This window comes from Protopterus annectens, chromosome 2.part2 (assembly GCF_019279795.1).
Source record: "Protopterus annectens isolate FY-2018-M chromosome 2.part2, PAN1.0, whole genome shotgun sequence".
Lineage (NCBI taxonomy): Eukaryota > Metazoa > Chordata > Ceratodontiformes > Protopteridae > Protopterus > Protopterus annectens.
Genome location: NC_056730.1, coordinates 848745847 through 848769045, shown reverse-complemented (window position 1 = coordinate 848769045; position 23199 = coordinate 848745847). Strand labels below are relative to the sequence as shown.

General features: G+C 43.5%; 1 protein-coding gene across 1 annotated transcript in view; it reads right to left on the bottom strand.

Annotated features, from left to right (window-relative positions):
- The window catches only part of LOC122795985 (cGMP-dependent protein kinase 1-like), a 1306845-nt gene that overhangs the window by 510385 nt on the left and 773261 nt on the right, over window positions 1-23199 (bottom strand). The window contains exon 10 of the mRNA XM_044064466.1: window positions 21800-21847. Coding sequence (XP_043920401.1) covers window positions 21800-21847 — 48 coding nt within the window. The remainder of the gene's footprint in view (window positions 1-21799; window positions 21848-23199) is intronic.

Here is a 23199-nt window from a genome sequence, read left to right as displayed (position 1 = left end):
ACGTAGAGCAATGTTGGGCAAAGTTGAGCAAAGTCAGCTAAACACAGCCACACCTTCTAGCCGGTCTGGCCAGAAGTAAAATAAAAGGCAATGACAGGCCTTGAACCCGGGATACTTTGCACCATAATCACAGTACTGAACCATTAAGCCATGACAGCTTTTCAAATGCATGCACTTTCAACACACACATACATATCAACTGAAGTTTACCCATTGCTAAGCAGGTGTGCTTTCAGCTGAGTTTCTTCAAAACTGGCCAGTCACAGATAAGTGCGGGAAATGAGGCATATATAAGCTCCATAGGCGGGAATACTTGCCATAACTGGTTGTAGCTCCTATCTGCAGTCAGCATGGCCGGTGTTGGAGAGGGCTCTCAATTTCAAGCGCAACGTTGGGGCATTGAGGAGTCAAAAGTAATAGTTTGGCTCCTCATCCATAATCATGAGGAGAGACTCCTGCAGGGCCAGTTCCAAGGCACCCAATACAAAGCGGATGCCTGGAACCGTCTTGCTCATGATGTCACCAGTGCCACAGGCGTCCCTCGCACTGGTGAGCAGCTCAGACACCACTACTCAGACCTGAAGAGACGCAAGGAGGACCGACTGAACCAGTGGATACAGGAGGCCCGTGGGATGGAAAATGCCCCACTACTGAGTAGGTAGCCATGGAATGAAGTATGCATGAATTGCTATGGTAGTCTATATTATGGATAGCTGTGTCTCAATATCACTTCATTTACTTCACAGCTGCAGTTGTCCATGCTGCGAATCAGCAAGCCTATGCAGATAGGCTGCTAAGGCTGCACCACCGGGCAGGTTATTAATTATTCTGCATGTATTGTTATATAAAATAAGTGAGAGAGCCTGAGAAAAAGAGTTGTAGCCCAATAATAAAGGTATAACAAGTCTTGAATAACTTCCCTGCATGTACTGTTATATAAAATAAGTGAGAGAGCCTGAAAAAGAGTGTTATAACCCATTAATAAAGGTATAATAAGTCCTGAATAATTTCACTGCATGTACTGTTATATAAAATAAGTGAGAGAGCCTGAAAAAGAGTGTTGTAACCCAATAATAAAGGTATAATATGTCTTGAATAAGTCTTCTGCATGCACTGTTATATCAAATAAATGAGAGAGCCTCTAGAAAAGTGTGTTATGTAATTAATAAAGGTATAATACCTGGAGTGTGTCCGTGTCACTTTCTTTGATATGTTGTTGTACTATTGCATTATAGAAATACTACTGTTGCATTAAGCGCTGTCAACCCACACTTGGGTAGGCCCATATAAAGTGGATGAAGGGAGTGCCAGTAGCTGTTAAGCATATATACAGTCCTCAACTGTTGTTTCATGGCCGGCATTTACAGGTTAATCTGGCACATGAGTAGCTTGTTATTGTGTTCCCCAGAAATGTCAGTGTGCTGCTAGACATGTAGGGGGCTTTTAAAATATAACTGATAATGTCACATGAACACATCTAGATATGTAGATATATAAATATAAATGTAATATATAAATACGTAGCAGTAACATCTGCATCCTGGACAGTTTGTATGTCAGATACAGGTCAGATATATAAAGAAATAGCAAAACCCATTTCACAATTTAACGGACATTGCCTAGTGTAATAATACATGTAGGGGATATATACCTGCAGTCAATAGGAATGTAGTGTAAACTATAAGTATATATAAGTTGTTAATGGAGGTATCTTTTTACACCCTACTGTATGTGCATAAACAATGCAATTCCACACCTCAATGGGTATGTCTAATCTCAAAACATTTGTTGGGACATATGTCCTATTGGTTTATAAATATCTGCATTTACTTTGATACATGTGCCCTGTTCAAATACCACAATCTTGATGGCCTGTTGCCACCAATTAATCCTGCATGCTGTTGGAATGTCCACTGTTGATCTATATATGCATGTGTTATGCTTGTTCTACTGTTGGAGCTCTGGTGTGTTGGGTTAATGGGAATACTACTACATGCTGTTACAACTAATTTGGAATACTGTTGGCTGTTACCAACCCATATTGTCATTAAATCCCCCTAAACATAGACTTTATGGGAAGGCCAGTCCCAGCAGACCCACCTGTCCCACCTCAGCTGGCGATGGCAACTGGCAGCAGCAGGTCTGGTGCCCAGCCCGGGACCTCCTCCTCCATTGGGCCTGCACCACCTTTGGGTGGAAGCACTGCAGGGGATGGGGCTCATCCCCCATGCAAGTGTGGGTGAAGGAGGGCCTCCTCTCTCCCTCCGAACGGTCTGGGCTGTTGTGCTTAGGGAGATCCAGCGTTCTGTCTCTGATCCTCTATGCCAGCTTGAGGCACGAGTGGCGTGACTCACGGGTGAGCCTGCCCCTCCTACACAGCCCCCAGCACAGCCACCCTCTGGTCTGTGAAGGTGCAGTGGTGACTGCCCATGGGTGGGGATCTCAGTTCCACTATTGCCATCTGTGGGCTCATGGGCTTGCGGTTTCCAAACATCCTTCCCCGCCAATGTTGTTCACCCCCCCATGTGTCATATTCCACCTTTGTATACGTCTTGTTTGTCCTGTCTGTTTACCTCCCCAACCTACCTCCCCAAATATACCTACATCCCCTACCCCACATTCCACTCTCACCTGGAAAAAGGAAAAAAAGGGCAATCTGCTCCAAAGAAAAAATTACACCCCATACATAGCTGCCTATTTTGTACACATGTCTACTGGACATATAAAATGTAGTTTAATTGGCAGTACAACATACTTTGTTGTCCTCACCCCTCTCTCAGGGGTGGAAGGTTTCATATTTCCCTCCAAAATTATTGCATATGCACAGCTGTTGCTGTAAAAGCAATGGGCAGCTATGGTCCTTCCCTACACCCGTCCTGCACATCTCAAGCTGTTTTCCCCTACTGTCTTTCCCTCTTTGTGCCCCCTTTTCACCACTGTCCTATCTCCCCATTTTCTTTTCTTTCAAAGAAATGAGCGTGAGGGTTAGTGGGAGTAAGCACTTTTAAGCAGTAGTTAGCGGGTTTGCGCGAGTGTGCGCTTGTATGCACTTAGCTAAGCATTGCTAAGCTTCACGCAAACCCATGCAAACCCGCTTACAACTGCTTAAAAGTGCCTTAGTCACCCTGCATGTGAGGGCCCTTGTTCTGCTTAGCAGCAAAATAAAACACCTCTGTCAGTCTCGAAACCTGGACCTTGGACACACTAGACTGCATGAAGTACCACTAAGCCACAGTAGATATACAGCAGGTTGTTGCTGAAATAACTATATCATGCATCAGAATGAGTGAATGTAAAGGAAAAATAGGAATGCCATAACAAAAACCCTGTTCTGTGGAACTTTACCAACAGTTGTTGAGGAATTGCATTACATGACTGTGATAAGAGAACCAGCCATTCTAGCAGTAAATGATGTTACAGCAGCACTTTACAACCCCCACACAGTATCATAGCAGGACAAACACTGGCATATCTGACTAGGGCAGAGGACATACATCCCAACTGTGACTACATATCAGGGATGTCCCTGATTTTGAATCATATGTTAGCTGTGTCCCTCTGAATCCCCTAAAAAGTACTGACATTAGGCAGAAAGGTGGGGTATTACACCTAATGAATAATGACAATATGTAGGAGTTAGACACTGCTTGTACATCAGAAAAGTTGTAGTAATCCATATGTACTGGTTCTCCCAAAGTCTCCACTTACTGTCTCTAATATTTTGAAGGTGTACCTCACTTTTACCTACCTTTACCTCACTCTGTTCAAATATGTACCTGAGTGTTTCAGAGGCCTGGCCGAGGCAGAAACACATAGGCATATCAGCTTTTCTGCTGTTACACACTGTGCAAATAGCTTTGGAAGGAGTTCCACAAGCATACCCTTATGTAGGAGTACAACACTGAAATACCAAAGGATGTAGCCATGTACTGGTAGCAAACGACTGTTACAATGCCATTGTACCAGTGCTGAAAAGACCTGTGCGTTGCACAGACAGAAAATAACAGCCTAATGTCTGGCTACCATCTGGATAGGTCTACAGTTGGGAGCTATGCAGACAGACTACTTGCCTTGCTAAACTAACAGGTACACAGCAACCATTTAAGTCCAGCAAGATAACATTCACACAATAATACATAATGCTCTCTGTATGTCTGCATCCCCACCCAAATTTACAATATACCTGTGTGTTAAGGGTCTACCAAGGATGTAGGTAGGCATACTCAGTACTGGAATTGTCCAGTTTTCTTGAGCATCCTGTGCTCATGTCAATAAAAAAGCAAAAACTGTGCAGAAGTGAGTACATTAATATTCACAGTATAGCAGTTCACAAACAGTTCATGTGCCAAATGAATACATCTCAATAACTACTTTTGTATGGCAGTTAATTGTATAAGTAGAAAAGAAAATACATACTCCCATGTATCTTGTGTTAGCATTTGTAGGGGTGAGTACAATTCTACACCGACAAGTGTGTACTGGAAGTGGCAACATTCAGGTCTGAGTACAACATTTAAATCACTGGCTACACCCCTAGCTTCAGATATAAGAACTATACCAACCTTCTGACTTACACAACGATGTCCACAGCAAACAAGCATGGACCCCACTTTGGAAAGCTGAAAGGGCTATGCCTACCTGACATAGCAATTTATACCATTGGGTTGCTATGACAGTGAGTACTGCAATTACCACACAGCAGGCTGCATGCAATTACCAAATGGTGGCCACCAATTGGTGCAGAGGCCATCACATGCACATGGGCAGATACCTATAAAAGCAGGCTGTACTTCCTGGCCACACATGCAATCATTCCATTGCAGAGATTGAGAGAGAGAGACAGAGACAGAGAGAGACACACACCAACCCACATCAACCAAAAAAAACCTAACAAAACACACGGAACGTAATACTACCAACACATACAAAGGAAAGGTATGTAACAGATATGTATTTACTGGCATGTAGTAGATGTATTTGAAGATTACTCTACATACTTTGAAACATCCATATGTGGCAGCAGTACGTATCTATGCACAGATGCCCTGCATAACTACTGCCATGGACAAATCAGTGTGTAGCTGTGTGCAGTGGGACATAACTATGACATATGTAGCTCAGCATTAAATGTCAAAAATCTGATCCATGTTATCTGTGTTCTGTACAATAGTGTGGACAATGGCTGTTTGGGGGAGTAGCGCATACAGCTATATAAACATGGATGTGACAGACTAACACATGCATGATAGTCATATTAACGTGTAGCTTAGCATTGGCAACTGCTGTACCAGGCTAGTATGCTAATCTAGCATTTGCAGCTATATATACACCGTCTAATATCACTGTGTGCTCACATGTGACACCTGTTCATGTTGCAGCAAGGCCCAACAGGTCAGCCGTGAGGTCCAGAGACTTACAACAGTGTGGACCTTGTGTGTGTATGGCACACACATACGGAGAGATATATCTATGTCAGATATATTAGCATCTTTACATGTGCATAGAGCAAGGGACATACTGCAACTGTTTGTGAAGGGAGGTCATATATATCTTGGTGGAGGTTGTTATGTGCATATTTGTATGTAGGTAGTAGTGTGTGGCAAACAAGACAGCATACAGTGTTGGTATATGACATGGTGGTTAAACGCTGTGGGTGTGATTTGTTAGGTTTGCAGTGTTGCAGCCAGTGAGGCCTGCTAAAGCCACATGGGCTGAGAACACCTTCAATGCATTTTGCATAAGACTGTGCAATATCATTACATAACTGTATACCTCACATCCTTCGCATAATTGATATTCCCAACATGAAAGGTGGACTGTATATTTGCTTATATGTATATCTATATGTACACCAATGGATGTTTATATGTATGTGTGTGTGTGTATATATATATATATATATATATATATATATATATATATATATATATATATATAGAGAGAGAGAGAGAGTCATATTTACTGTGACAGATGCCTGGTGACAAAGCCATGGCCTCAAGCTCAATGTCGAAAATGCATTGGCATCCCTTTTGCTAAAAACTCTGTACCCATGAACTACCACATAGGTGGTAGTTGACTTAACACCGAAAGTGTGATAATAGACCATGGGACACAGGTGGACCGTAGTCTCCCATTTGATAATCACAGTGCCACACTAGTCATGTAATCTGTCTACGTGGCACACCTCATCACAAAAGGTGTGTCATCCAGGGAAAAAGAGGTCAGTGTTCCCCTCTACTCATCACTCACAAAACCCATTATAGAGTACAATGCCCCTTCTGGTATGCACCTCACAAGGCATCTACAGCAACTGAAAAGGCCACAGACATACCTCACAAAGTGTATTACTAGCCCCAAACAGACACCCTATGCAGACCGTCTCACAAAACCACAGCTAGATTGTGTCGCATACCGCCAACCCAGAGGTGAACTCTGCCTAACATACAAAGCTATGTCAAACCCAGAGCTGTTGGACATGCTCCACATAAACAGATCACAATCCCTACGAGCTGGGACCTAAACCTTGTCACCTCAATAAACAGAACATACTGGAGGGATAGATTCCTACCTGAGAGACATCCCATACTCTGAAAAAGACTACCTATCAATAGCAAACAAAGCTCCTCAGTAGCACTCATCATGAATAGTCTTGATGATTGGATGGCAGATCGGAAATACACCCCGGGAATCACCTCTGTGGCTCTGCTTGACAGGGGCACATGAAATTAAATTACTTGGGTGTTAAAGTCCAGGGTACCATCTGGCTAGGCTCCTATAGGCCCTAGGGCCAATAGCCTATTACCTATCTATGAACCAATACACACCCACATTTACTTGTTGCAATAATTGCAATGTGAGGTTGACTGAGTGTGATGGTGAATGTGTTGGTGAATGTGTCACAGCTGTGTATATGTGGGATAGCTTAGTGGGAAACTGTTTCTGTCATGGTATTATGTGTCCCAGCTCTGATTCCAGCAAAAGATGGGTATGCTATTGCTAGCCAGAGAAAGCAGTATGGCATATGGTCTGACGTAGTCCCTTGGCATTAACTGGGGTGTGCCATTGGAGGCTAAAGCAGTACATGTATGCTCATTTATTGGTACTGCTGGTGAATCCAAATCCTGTATGAACTGTAGTACTACCTGAAGCGGTAGGCCTAAACAGCACAGTATGGTGTATGTCCACATTGCTTGGAAACACTGTTTTGTGTGTTCCCTGTAGTCCTCACAGATTACATACCTCAGACATAAGGGTTTGTAAGTACTGACACACAGCACTGTATGGTACACATGTAAAGCTCATCTGGGTTGCCATACCTCTGTGTCCCGTATGTATGTTTGATGTGTGTGTGGGTATGCCTGTAACATGCCCTCGGTCATATGTGTGTTACAGTATATAAGTGCATAACCAGCAACATGTATAGTCTAGTACAGCAATATGCCACCTTTATTCATGAATGTGCACATACTTTAGGCAGGGGTTTGCCATCAACAACTAGTGTGGAATACTGGTAATACTGTAACTGGACTTTACAATCATTGCAATGGATGACATATTTCTTTATGCATTCGCTTGATATATACCTCCTGACGCTAGTTGGTGCATTGTGTCGCTTACAGTGTGCCATGTACTGTTGTATAGTCTTACATAGTGGTTTCTCTTTGTTGCTGTGCAGAAAATGGTTTAATATATAAAGCGTGCAAAGCACTGTCAGGCAGTTGTGGGTTGAGCACTGATATGTGGTACTGAAAGTGTGTATCCTCTGACAGACAATAGGTTGCTATTTATGGCAGTTCAGTGATAACTGTAGTGTAGAATGTTGTGTGCCACATGACTTGCTCACACATATAGTTTCATTGTCTTCCAGGGTCATGGCCCACCATCACAACTCATCCTATAGTTCAGCAGAGGATGAAATCATAACATCCAGTCTTGTGCAAAACTACACCCTGCTATTCTCAAGAACCAGCCAGGACCAGCATGAGCGGACTGCACTGTGGCAAGATGCTGTCCGTAGGGTAAATGTCATAGGAGTGCATAACCAGACACATAAGCAGGTATGTCATCACTGCAGTGATTTACTTAGACATGTCCGACAGCATGCGTCTGATGTCTGTAGGCAACAACTTGCCACAGGTGGTGGGGTTACCACCCATTCCCCCCTCACCAGAGTGGAGGAGCTGCTCCTGAGCCTGGTGGCTCCCGGCCAACAACAACAGCAGACATGTATCATCATGGAGGCCGGAGCCCCCCAGCAAGTTCACATGGAGCATGCAGGTAACATGGCATATCTGTAGATTACTGTTATCTCTATTGGTAGATCTTGCATATGTGAGATGTGTACTGTGTAGTTAGATGATGTGGAGCCTGGTGTTGTGCAATACTGATAATTTGGAACATGATCTGTAGGCCTGTGACTGTCAACCGTTGTACTACTGTAAGACTGCAAAACCACAGTAGCAATGCCACAGTTGTCGCCACTGACAAACTGTCTCATATCCTTGTAGGTCCCTCTTGTGTGACAGCAAGGCAGCATACCCATGCTGGTGAGTGTGTTCTACATTTAATATTGCAAATAATATGTGCATGTCATAGGTGAGGTGTAGGCCATGTACACATGTAACACACCTACGCATAATGCATGCTGTGCATGTTTGCTGTGAGACTATGCACATCTCAGTAAAGTGAGTAGCTGCCTCAAACACATGCAATACACACAGCATCCCAAACAATTGTGGCTACACTGTAATGGACATTGGATAGGCAGAGTTGATACACATGCACACAACATACACAACTCCGTCATACGCAGTACATGTTAATATGCTACACATGGCGTATTCAGACACCCGCTGTAAGGTCACACTCCAGTATCCAAAATGTAATCCACACAGCACACATAATATACCTGAGGGGTAGAGGCCTATCATGGGGTGGTGCGACACTCTTCAACACACAACACATTCACATTAGGCAATGCTCCCTATTGGGCACCTTACAAACCCATGTAACAACTGGCTGTGAAATGGTGAATGTAGCCATGGTACTGCGGTTCAGGTACAGCATGATAGGTGCCAGTCTGGCACACATTAGTAGCCTTGAGTGACCACATGCTGCTGCATGATGATGGCTCATGGTACTACACCCCATCCAGTTACAGTAACCACGGTACTACACATAGCATTCATTGGTATACACCTCAATGTTGTGTGTGTGCAAACATATGCACCTATACACAATATGCATAGCAATCACCATTTGCACAAAGTGACACATATATGTCTTGTAATGCTATTGAGTGTATAGGTCACATGACACACATTGGGTATGTGTGATGTTTAATGTTGCAGTTGTGTTGTAGCATGCCATGTCATGGCTGGCACTGGCATGTCCACAATATGTTCTACATTCACTATAACTACTGTACAATGGCTATGTTGAGCAATGGTATTAAATCAGGTATACACGTACCACTCATCCTGTGTGTATACATAGCATGCATGAGCTAAACCTGTGTCCACAATTAACTTCTAAAGACACAGACGCTCTAATCAGTACTGGACATCTATGTGACACACAGATAAACATCCAGCCATGGTATGTATACCTGTGAGTAATGGTGTACAGCACATTGAAGAGCTTGTAATACTTGTACAGCAATGTTGTGTCCATGTACACATTGCATTCCAGGATGAGGCCAATCACTGAACAACAACACACATGCATCAAAGCCATGTATACTGTTATTAGCAAGGAGTGTCTACACTCGCACTGCATGCTGTTGAGCAACACACGTCCTGCACGCTGACACATGTGATATGAATTTTTGGCTTGTGATACTGTGCCCCACCATCAACTGCTATTGAGTATGTTCTGGATTGCTGGTGGTGTGTGTGTGTGTGTGTGTGTGTGTGTGTGTATGTGTGTTTGTGTGTGTGTGCATGTGTTCATGTGTGCATTTGTTCATGTGTGCATTTGTTCATGTGTGCCTGTGTGCATGTGTTCATGTGTGCATGTGTTCATGTGTGCCTTTGTGCATTTGTGCATTTGTTCATGTGTGCATGTGTGCATTTGTTCATGTGTGCATGTGTGCATGTGTTCATGTGTGCATTTTCTCATGAGTGCATGTTTGCATGTGTTCTGACATCATGTACAGGTCGTAAAGTGTGTTTCCTGTCTTCCTCTCACAGGTGCTGAGGTTGGGCTGGTTCACTGCAGCAGGGAACCTGATGTCACTGACAGAAATAGTGATAATGAGGATAGAAGTGTTGAGGCACAGGCATGTTTGCCAGGGTCTGTCGTTGGGCCACCAATTGACAGTACATAAGCGTCCACCCCATCCATGCACACAGTCATACTGCCACTACATCCATCATCACCAATGCCCTTAGCTGAGGGACAGTGTACAGTCGGCAATGGCCTGTGGTATCTATGGCACATGCATCCGGACACAGCAGCCATACCCAGAGGTCTGGAAAGGTACCACATAGGCAGATGTCCAGGGGTTCTCGTCAGAGCACTGCTGGTCATCATGCCCCTGGCAGACGTGCCACAGGTCTTATAACCTCATGCATGTTCCTGACTGTCATGGAGGCACAGGCACATATGGAATGGTACACCAGACAGGGACTAAGGGCACATAACACCGCTATAAATGACAGTATCCATGACCTAGCAGGTGCCATCCATAATTACACTGAGGTCACTGATAGACATTGGGGTGAGACATTAGATGTCCTCCGCAATGTCATGTCCATGTGTCAGGACAGTGCGGGACGGTTGAGATGTTGACGTGGATGTATGCCAGCAACATCAGCAGCTGGCAGTCGCCGCGGATGTCCCTCAAGTCACAGCCACTCCCATAGTGCCAGTACCAGCCCCAGCATTGGCTGTCCATAGACCATCCTAGAATACCATGTGCACGTGGCTCTGGGCAGTCCCAGCAGGAACCTGGGTCCAGTGTACATATGTCTACCTCTGAGGATAGTACCCAGTCTGGCTTAATACCTGATACTGTCAGTAGCACACCTGCCAGGCACAGGTACCATATCTGTGGCCAGAGACGGTGATCTGTAAAGCCTGGCAGGTACAGTCTGTGGCTGTCCCACACATCCTCGTATATGGCAGCCACATGGTGGAACTGTGTGCATGCAGACACACACACACACACACAAAAACCAGACACCTAGGGCTAACACATACCTGCACACATTACATCAACATTGACCCATACCAGTACTCTTGACCCTCTCACACACACACACACACACACACACACACACACACACACACACACACACACACACACACACACACACACACACACACACATACATGTCAATTGTATGGCTCAATGTAGGCCTCTGGCAAACCAACAACACACCCCGTGCATATGATGAAACCTGTGCCACCTACTATCATCTGTAACATTGATGCAGAAACAGGCTAACATGGTGCTGATGCACAGGGTGACATTATAGTAGTATAGCAATGTTAGCACATTGTCAGCAGTAAAGTGTAATGATATCCTTGAAGGTGTAGCTGAGCAGGCATGATGCATTAAAGCTATGATTGTCAATGTAGTATTGTTTACACCAGTGTTAATTCCAATAGTCTATTGTCCACCCACGTGCCACTTGGCTGATGTGTGTGGTATTGGCAGCATGTGTTATGGAGTGGACAGTACATGTGGGATGTGTGCAGCACAGGTCTGCAAGTGGACATTTGTGAACATGGTGGAGGTCTGCATGTACGAGCATAGTGGACACATGGCCAGGGTGACATGCCCTGTATTACACAGTGTTAACACTCCATAGTTTCTATTGGTGGCCAGTATGCATTGTACTACACACATTTTGGAACTTGGGTACACATGTGTGTATGACATGGTTTGACACTGTGCTGTGGGGGATACTGTTACTATCTGTCATTGGTTTGCATTCTGGTAGTATACATAACCTCAACAGTCAGACCATAAACAATCATTAGATGATGTCTTGACAACTGACAAACAGATGTAGGACACAAAGTAACATTTGTATCCTTCAGGAACTATACTATGCCAGTAACCAGTGGTGTTCACCTGCAACCATTCCTGGGACCACTCCTGTTTGGAATATAGCTCTCTTAGGTACAAGCAAACACAGTAGGGATATGTCCATCCACATCTGGAAATGCATACTGTGGCCTGTAATGCATTCTCCAGATGACACACACATCCTCCGCAAGGGTATCATACAGACAGATACCTGTTGTCAAACCCATGCTGTAATGCTATAAGCCAACTAAAGCATAGTCATCCACCTTTACAAAACATAGTATCCCCACAGTACCACATAGTTAGTAGCCCCCAACATGTTGAACAGGTACTGATGTGTACATACAGCCAAGTGTTATGTCATCTCTCCTTTGGTAATCACGTTTCCAAAGGTATTTTGAAATCTCTCGGTGAATCACATAAGCAATAAGGGGTCTGCATGCATATCCACAAAGGTTGTTGTACACCTATAATGAATAGCCATCATTGACAGACTTTGCTGCATTTGAACAGGTCTGAAATATACCTCAGGCATAAACCCTCACTCACACTATTCAATAGAAACCGTAATGAGTGTGTGTGACACGGATGACCTAGGCCAGGGATCACTGCAGTGGCTGGGCTTGTCACAAGCGTACAGATGTGACCTAAGGTCTGGAAAGCGGCAGCACACTCTGGCAAAGATAACAGATGTATTCATGGAGAAAGCAGGGTTCCCACCTATGAAATAATTGAGGTCACATGTACGTATATGTATTGCCACACAGCTACCTGACATGCAATGCACATACTGTTGTTATTGTTATATGTCATACAGTAGTAAAAGCAAAACACACTACACAGTGGCCAACCGTGTCACACACATAGGGCACACACACACCACTCATCAAGTGCAGGATTCAAACCCCTACCAAACTATTTTATGATACTAGAGCAGTACGCATTTACACGACACACTATGCACATTACTGTGTGTTATTTTTTCCACAGGTATATTTGTAGGATGGTGACATCATCAGACTTGACAAAGATATGTATACCACTTTTAAGGTGTTGTAGTTGTCCCCAGAATGGTTGCTCCTCTACAAGGAAATATACACACACACACACACACTCACATACAGTTGTCAAGTGCAGGAGTCAAACCCCTACTTAACTACTTTCTGATACTAGAACAGTATGCATTTACACGACACGCTATACACATTAATAGGAGTTCTCCTTTCCACAGGTATATTTGTAGGATGGTGACATCATCAGACTTGACAAAGATAAGTATACCAATTTTAAGGTGTTGTAGTTGTCCCCAAAAAGGTTGCTCCTCTACAAGGAAATAGACACACACACTCGTCAAGTGCAGGATTCAAACCCCTATTTAACGATATTAGAGCAGTATGCATTTACAAGATGTGCTATACACATTACTGGGAGTTCTCCTTTCCACAGGTATATTTGTAGGATGGTGACATCATCAGACTAGACAAAGTGGGTTACAATAGGTGACATTAGGTGGGCTACATAGAAGGAATTTCTAAACACTTTGGCAATGTGATCATCAAAGGAGAGTTTACTATCTACCTGGGTCCCCAGGGCCATAATTACATTCTCCATACATACTGGATTACCACCTATGTGGTAATTTGTGTGCACTTTGTTTTAACCAAAGGGGATGACCATGCATTCTTTGGCATTCTGCTTGAGGGCATTGTTTTGACACCAGGTATCTGTCTCTGTAAGATCCTTCTGGAGGATGTCTGTGTCAGCCATAGAGTCGATTATGGACCAAAGTCAGCAGTCATCTGCAAACTTGTTCAGCCATACTCCTCCCATGCTTGCCTGTACCTCTGAACAGTATCTACTGGACAGGTGGGGTCCCAGGACCAATACCTGTGGGATGCCATTTGTGACTGGTTTAGAGTCAGACATGGCACCCACAACTATGAACATGTGTGTTTGATCTGTGAGCCAGTTGGCCACCCATCCTGTGACATAGCTGTTAATGTTCAAGCTGGTAAGCTTGTCCATGATGCCCGAGTGGGGTATGGTGTTAAAAGGCCTTAGTGAGGTCCAGGTGGGCTGTGTGGATTACTTTCACCTCCATCTATGTCCTTGGTAACTGTTTCAAATAAGTCAACTAGGTTTAGGAGGTAGGATTTTCCTTTAACAAAGAATCCAGTGTCTGGAGGTCCCCAATGTCTCTGTTTATGGGTTCCATGATAATTTGCTCCATAGCTTTGCAGACCAGGCTGAGTAGGCCTATAGGGCAATGATTTTCTGGTTCTGTTGTGGCACCCCCTTTGTGGAGCTGGATGACTGTTGCTGTATGCCATTCTTTGCGTACATAGCCTGTGGTAAGGTTGAGTCTGGACAGTGAATGTAGGTGAGGGTGTAGTTCCTTTTGGGGCTGGTGTATGTTTCAGCCTGGTACACTATCCAGTCCCATTGATGTTGTGTTCTTAGCTTTGGAGAGGGCTGTTTTTACCTGCATGCCCATGAAGTCTGGTGCTCTGCATTCTTCTGAGATGGACACAGGCCATTTTGGGGGTGATGGGGGGGAGTTTGCACTGAACATGTCCCCCAGGATGTGGGCAATGTAAGTTGGTTCAGTGTATCTTTTTGCCATTTTGCAGTAGCTGACAGCATATTTGAGAGTTGCCACCTAAATGTTTGGTATAGCTAAAGAAGGTTTTGTGGTAGTTATTCTTGCATTCCTTGGCAATTTGTCTTTAGAAACTGGCCTTGTATTATTTTATGAGCGATCATTGTTTCTTCCTAATAATGATCAGTGATGCCTTTCCTTCTGTGAAGTTTGCTCTATCATGTGTTCGTTTCCTCCTTCTGTTGTATAGCTTATTTATGTGCGATGACCACCAGATTGGTTTCCTATTTTTGGAGGAGTGCATCTTGGTTTTATTTGGGATGTCTCGATCCATGCATCCCTGTAGATGCTCATAGAATGCACTTGTAAATAATTTGGCAGATTGTATAGCATTATCCTATAGCAAGGGGGCTTTGGAACTTTCTACTTTCGTCTTGGGAAGTGTGCAGTTTGCTTTTGAAGATGTCTTCACAGTAGTTTCCTTGACGGGGGGGGCGGGATGTGGATGTCCAGTGTGATTACTTTATGATCTGATATTACCAGCGAAGGGTTTATCTCTGTTGTGGAACACTGGTACCCCATGTTGGTGATGATCAGGTCCAATATGTTGTCACCTCTAGTGGGCATGGTGACCAGCTGTTCCAGGGCATTTCAGTTTTTAAACTCTAGGAAACATTGGGCAAAGGACGTTGTACACAAGTAATTCTCCCACTCAATGTTTGGGTAGTTGTAATCTCCTCATATAATGGTGTTTGATAGGACCTTTATATTTTCCACTGTTCTCAGGAATACTGAGTGAGGTTCCTGAAACAAGGTAGGTGATCTGTAGCAGGCTACAATCTGATAAGCAGCTTTGCCCAATGTTAGTTGCACTTGCATGGTCTACAAGGCCTCATGCTGTGCCACTAACCTGAAGGTGTGGGTATTCATAAGGTAAATGGATACACCCCTTCCTTTTGTATTTCACTCTGGGTTTTGGGGCTGAAGATCAGAGGGATTGTGAGTGTTTTACGTGGAGCATGTCCAACAGCTCTGTGTTTGACATAGCTTTGTATGCTGGGCAGAGATAACCTCTGAGTAGGCGATATGCGAGAGAGTACAGCTGGAGCATTTTGAGACTGTCTGTGTATGGCATGTATTTCATGCCGCTAATGCTCTTTGTGAGGTATTTCTGCAGGCTTTCCAGTTGTTGTAGATGTCTTGTGAGGTACATAGCAAAAGGGGCATTGTACTCTATTATGGCTCTAGTGAGTGATAAGTAGAGGGGAACAATGTCCTCTTCTATTCTGCATGAGACACCTTTTATGATGAGGTGTGCCACGTAGAAGGATCTCCTGACTGCTGTGGGGATGTGATTATCACAGGTGTGTCCACTGTCCACCTATGCCCCAAGGTCTCTTATCACACTTTCAGTGTTAAGTATACTACCGCCTATCTTGTAGTTCATGGCTACGGAGTTTTTACCAAAGGGGATGACAATGCACTTATTGGTATTGAGCTTGAGGCCATGGCTTTGACACCAGGCATCTGTCTCAGTGAGGCCCTTTTGTAGGATGTCCACATCTTTAGTATTTACAATTATGGCTCCTAGTTTGCAGTCATCTGGAATCTTCATTAGCCACAGACCTTCCATGTTAAAGTCTACTTCAGGGATGTAGATACAAAACAGGACAGGACCCAGGACTGAGCACTGTGGTACTGCACTCTTCACTGGTCCAAAGTCATACTTGGAGTCTGCTACTTTCACAGTGTGTTCTGTCAGTGAGCCAGTTGGCAACCCATCTTATGACATAGCAATTTATACCTAGTTTAGTGGGTTTATCTATAATTCCAGAGTGGGGGATGGTGTTGAAAGCCATGGCAAGATCTACATAGGCTGTACAAACCACCTTACCCTTGTCTATGGTTCTGGTGACTGCTTCAATGTCGTCTATCAGGTTTAGGAGACATGATCTGCATTTTACAAACCCAACATGGTCGTAGTCCAGAGTTTGGAGTTTACCAATGTCGTTTTTTATAAGTTGTATGATGATACATTCCATGGCCTTCCAGAGCAGGCTCATCAGGCTAATGGGGCATTAGTTCCTGGGGTCCGTGGTGTCTCCACCCTTGTGTAGTGGGATAACCGTCGCTGTGCACTATTCAGCAGGCACAAAACCTGAGGTGAGGTTATGACTGAACATGGTATGTCAATGTGGTGCCTGTTCATTCTGTAGTTTGTGTAGAACACAGCCTGGGAAGTTATCTGGTCCCATGGATGCTGTGATACTGGCTTTGGAGAGTGTTTTTTGTCTGTGCAGCCGTGATGACAGCAACTTTGCAGTCTTCCATTATAGAGATGTGCTCGTTCATGGGTGAGAGGGGGGTAAAGTTAGCACTGATCCTATCTGCCAGAATGTTGGCAATATCAGTTGGGTCTGTATATTTAGTGCCATTGAGCTGTAACTCAGAGCAGATCTGAGTGTTTCCATGACATGGACCTCTCTGTTGGGCAGAGATCTCCTGAGTAGACAGTATGCAACAGAGTACAGATTGAGTTAAATTCAGTCTTGTTGCATGAGGCAACTGTTTGAGGCCAGTAATCCTCTTGTTGAGGTACTTCAGTGGTCATTCCAGCTGCTGCAGATGCCTAGTCAAATTCATCACATGTGTGTTGTGGTACTCTCTGATGGGTCTGATGTCTGATGAGTAGAGGGAACCTCCTTTGACCTACATGCAAAGACCTTGGCAGTTTGTGGGAACACATGGCATGATTGTCTGACCACTTTGTGAATGTGTTTCTGGAAGTAGAGATGACTATCCACATGTGTCCATAGATCCCTTATTATCACCCCCATATTTAGGGTGTTGTCACCTATGTGGTATTTGTATGACTGTAGCTCGAGGCCATAATTTTGACACCACATCTGCCTGACTGAGTCCCTTTTTAGGGATGTCTCTGTTGTCCCAAACATTGATTATGACGTCTTTTTTGCAGTCTTCCATAAACTTTGCTAAACATAGTCCTCGTGTGTTAGACTGTATTTCTGAAACTATACACCAGACAGGAGGGGTCCCAGGACTGAGCCATGGGGACAGCAGTTGTTACCAGCTTGAACAGTTGCCCACAATTCTTACCTTGTGTGATCTATCTGTGCCCCAGTTGGCAATCCATCAGATGGAATACATATTTATGCACAGGTTGTTGATTTTGTGGATACGACATGTGTCTGGGATGTTGGAAAAGGGCTTTTCAAGGTCTATGTGGGACGTGTGTAGCTCATTTCATTGATGTATGTCCTGGGTGACTGCCTTGAAAACAGTCTAGCAGATTTGGGAACCATGATCTGCCCCTGGCCAAACCAAAATTGGTAGGGTTGGATATTTGTAGGCTCCCAATAGCTCTGTTTATGAGTTTCATCATGTTGGACTCCATGGCCTTGCAGATCAGGCTTAATAGGCTTATAAGACAATAGTTCCCATGGTCTGTTGTGCACCAACACTTGTGGAGTGTGCCAAACGTTGGTGTAACACATTCAACAGTTTCATAACCTGTACAGAGGGTGAGGCTCAACAGACTGTTGAGGTGCAGGGTCTGTTTGTTCTGGAGTTCACTTATGACACAGCTATGGAAACAATGTATTCCCATAGACGCCGTGTTTTCAGGTTTGGAAGGAGCTGTTTACCCATTCTATATGTGATATCTGTGCTTTCACAATCTCTAGGTATGATGATAGGGCCTTTTGTCAGTGAGAGGGGGGTATGTATGTATGATCCTGTCTGACAGGATGTTGGCAATGTCAGTCATTTACAGTTTGCACTGACTCAGGACATATATGACTGTGCATTGCTATTTATGACATAGCAGAAGGAAGCGTCATGGTTCTCTATGGACTCCTTCACAGATTATTTTGCCAGAACATAGATTGGATAATGTTTGGAGTGCACATTGTTTATTCATGATACTGATTGCAGGTTTATTGATCTTCTTTGCTTTTTCACTTTCTGTGAACAACTTAAGTACTTGTGGTACATAGTTTGATTATGACAGGGTTCCAATATATTATATGTGTCTGTTTTCATATAACTGTGTGCACAAGGCAGGATTGGTGAATAGTGACAGGTTCCTGGGGCATAACATATGCAACTGCCAGATATGTGTGGACCACTGCTGTACTCAGACATGGCCTGTGTGAGCATGCCCAGTATGACCTTTCAGTATGTTGTTGCCTGACATTTGCTTTGTTTATTTAAGTGTGTGAGCATGCCCAGTATGACCTTTCAGTATGTTGCTGACTGAGATTTTCTAATATTGTTTAAGTGTGTGAGCATGCCCAGTATGGACATATATACTATATGTGTGTGAAAAATCATGTTGGTTTCTACTTCAGGGCTCACCTTTGCATTGTACATCGACAGGAAGCACGCTGTGCCTGCAGGGATTCCATGAGTCACTTTGCATAGACTTATCAACATTTCTACATACAGGGGGGACAGCTATTATTTGTACACTTCTACCCGGGGGCACACCTGATTGTTACTGTGGGTGTACATAGGATGAGGGGTTCACCTGACACTTATACACATTTGCTAAGTCTGCACTGCTATGTCAGGTACTCCATTTCAGTCTGTACTGTTGCTTATCGTACTGGCTTGAGGCATACTACTGTACTACAGATCTTAGCTTCCAATTTCACTTATATTAGTTTGTGACTTCAGAGCCTACCGTCAGGGATGTCCCCATTGGCAAATCTCTGGTACAGCTGCGTCAGATGCCAGATGTGGGAATCGTGATAGCTTCCAGGGCAGCCAGCACACACATTCATTATTATACCCTGGGCATGGCACATGACTTGGCAGTTGATGGAGGGGAAGCCCTTGTGGTTGATGTAGACACTACCCCGCTCACCGGGTGGTGCTTTGATGTGTATGTTCATGCAGTCTATTGCACCCACTACCTCAGGGTATTCTGCTATTTGGTGGAATAGACACATATTGCTGGCCAATGCCTTACTGGAATTGGAGAAATATACGTGCTCACCGACATGTGCTGACATGGCATCCAGGAACTGGTGCAGTACCCTGGATGCTGATGCCTGTGAAACCCCCATCATATCACCAGTTGGTCTCCAGAATGTACCTGTAGCTAGTATTCGTAGGCCAACACATACCTTGGTATCCACTGGGATGGGTTCCCCTCTGCTGGTTCTGTGTGTGAGGTGTGGCCGGCACAGCTCAACAATTTGCTGCAGGATGTATCTGTCCACTCTATAGTGCTCCACTATCTCCAGCTCTTGTAGCCCCTGGTAGGTTACCCTGGGTCTGTACACTCTTCTCCGTCTCCTCACTGTGGGTTGCTCTGCAGCATTCACAACATCACCACCCTCAGCACCTTGCACATGTTGGTTTATGATAGCAATAGCAGCCCCTAACATTTTGTCTGACTTAAGCTTTTTAAGTTTTCACTCTTTGTATACTACAGTGTTGCAGAGTTCTTGGGAAAAAACAGGGTAGACTGCTGTTTGCAGAGTTTAAAGGGCTGGGCTTGGCTATTCTACTGCCTGTGTAATTGGCTGATTTTGATATATTTCACCTGGCAGCTCTGCTAGTTCTCCTTGTTTAACTTCCTACTACTTCTTTTCCTTCCTTTTTCCATTTCTGTTTCCACAAGGGGCAGCGCCTTGCAAACAAGCGCAAACACGCGCACACGGGTGCACACACACACACACGCACGCACACACTGTGTGCACGTTTGCAAGAAATTTCAGATCTAAACCACGGCGTACACCTTTGGTTTCTTGTTTTCAGCTAGGACAACTGTAGACACGCCTCTTGCAATCATGAGCAACTTAGGGCATACACAAGCCACTGTGCTCCAATCAGCTTACAGTCTTTCGGACATACCCCCTCATGATGTCACCTATCTCCTACACTACTACTCCCCTACTCCTACACTTACACTCTAGGGACATGGCTCACATGCCGGGGAAAATTGGGATTCACTATCCTTATCCTCATTTGCATAGGATTGCCTACTAATGCTTGGTTAAATCTCTCGCACTGAGCTTCCCCCCCTTAGCAACCACTACTCAGTGGCCATGTTGTTTTCAGCCTGCCATTCACCTGCATGGCAGAACATGCTTTTTAGTAGAATTGCCCATTTGTGGCAATTTTTCACTTTTTTCATTTTATTTAAAGCGCAGCATGTTTGCGCGCTGCTGCGCTACTCTTAAACATTGGCGATCAGGGGAAAAAAATTGGATTTTAAGGATTTACAACATTTGCAAATGACAATGGCATTATATTTGGCCATTGGCATGCTTCCTCAACTAGATGCATCCTTTATTTTGGGCTGACATAGCTCTGTTTAGCTGTTTGCAGAACGGTACTCCGTTACCAACGGAGTACATTTCTGCAAATAACACTACTCTTACACGGACAGGTTAGTGTTTCCAGGATCGCAAATTTACCTCATTTGCATAGCTTTCAGCAGCAAATGAGGTAATTTGCATACCATAACACTGTCCGTGCAAGAGTAGCTTTAGAAGCTCTCATGCACGCCCCTGCCGGCTATTTCTGAATCGCTCGGCAGACATATTGCCTGTCTGCTGTCTTACACTACTCTTACACTCTGTGCAAGCCTTCATGAATCCGGCCCTTGGTCTTGGTACCTTAAGAAACCAGGAAGAGAAGATGTGGTTTGAAGAACTTTAAGGAAATATAAGTACTTCAAAGAAAGGTGTAGAAAAGTGTGGTGAGAGATTGCAGTATAAAGGTCAAAATTCAGATACATAGCAAATCTCAGTAGAATAATTGCAGATTTGTACATAAAACATTGGAAATGCTTTGTAAAAAATAATGGACTTAATTTATTTGCAAAAATGCATCTCTCTAAGAATGGTAAAGTAAACTAAAATGTACATAAACATTCTTTCTCATGCATATATACATTCAGCATTATTGTTGCTGAAGCAGAATGTTCAGCTATTGAGACAGTTGTCCAGTTTGTTGTGGCAAACTAAAAATGTTAGTGTTAACTTATCAGCGTAATATGCTGAAAAAGCAGGTACTAATTCACTTTGAAGAAATCCTGAGTCTAACTTACATTTCAGGGTTCAGTGCATCAAGACTATCACTCCAAATACATTTTGTTCAAATCAAACTATTACACAAAAACAACATACTTATTTAGAAGCTCCAGGCATTCAACTGGAATTGTTTCTTCAAAAATCCTAGAGAAATCAAACACAGTGTCAATCAGTTTGTGCTCTAGTCATGAAAAAAAAATAATTACACTTGAAACAGGTTTCTAAAACAAGTTGTCTTTGTGACATAAGTGATGGGAACCAGAACTGTCTTTCTTGATAGAGCTGTCATTGGACTAGCATTTTTGTGATGTCTAGAGCTAAGGTTTATTAAAATATAAAACAAAGTTACAAATAAATACTATAAAATAACAAGAAACAACAAACAACAAAAAGCAAGCAAAAATACAATTTACAAAATATCAAAAATAAGTTATATGGCAAAAAGCAACAAGAAACAGAAGCATAACCAACTATTAAAAAGAAGAATAAGGCAATTAAAGCCTTCTGAGAAAAAATTTGGAGCCAAAGTTATTCCCTATGTAGTTGAACAACCAAGATAAATCAGAATATTTCATGGCATCATTGTAAATGTCAGTTTTACAAAAATGGTTTGCTTGTATTGTGGTCTGTCATTGTCATCGATTCAGGCTGGATGCTTAATGCATAATTTACTACATGGAGAATGTCGTCCTGTATTGCATATGGTGAGGTTCAAATCCCTCTTCCAAAATACTTTTCAGCAATCAAAAACCATTAAACATACTGTAAAGCCAGGTTAGACAAAGGAAAAGGTATAATCTGATGTATAATCATTTGCCTTGCAAATGTCACCTTATAGGGTAAATGAAAAATGTTTGGTAAAATAACAACTTACCAAACTCATTTTATAAGACTGTTACTTTGAGTAACTTCTTTCTGAAAAAAGAGGCAATCTCTGATTCCCCTATATAGGTGAAATACCCTTTTGCTACCCCAGTTAAATATAACCTAGTATGATGTCCTAATACCTGAAGGCAGGTTAGAGTGCTACATTGAGCTTTTTGGACAACAAGCAATAGGTTCATAGGTACATAACTTGGTACTAGGCTATCAGCCCTAGGGCCTATACAAGCCTAGCCTTAACAATTCCCTGGCTGTTTCATCCCACACTATTTACTTCCCTAGACCCATGTCTAGCAGGATGACTGACGTGAACCCTGGGGTGAATTTCCTTTCACCCATCCAATCATCAAGGTTCCTTTTGAAGAGGGCCAAAGAAGCACCCTGCTTGACATGTATGGACAGTCTGTTCCAGAGTCTGGGGAGTCTCTGGGTCAGGAACCTATCCCTTCAGCATGTTTTGTTTATTGTGATAACAAGGTTTAGATCCCTGGAGCGTGTGGCTCTGAGGGATTGGGATTTCTTTATAACTTAACTTTAACTTATATAGTGAATGGTGTTTGCCGGGTCATAATGCAGGGAAGTGTCATGTTCCCTTTGCAAATTTTTGCTATCAC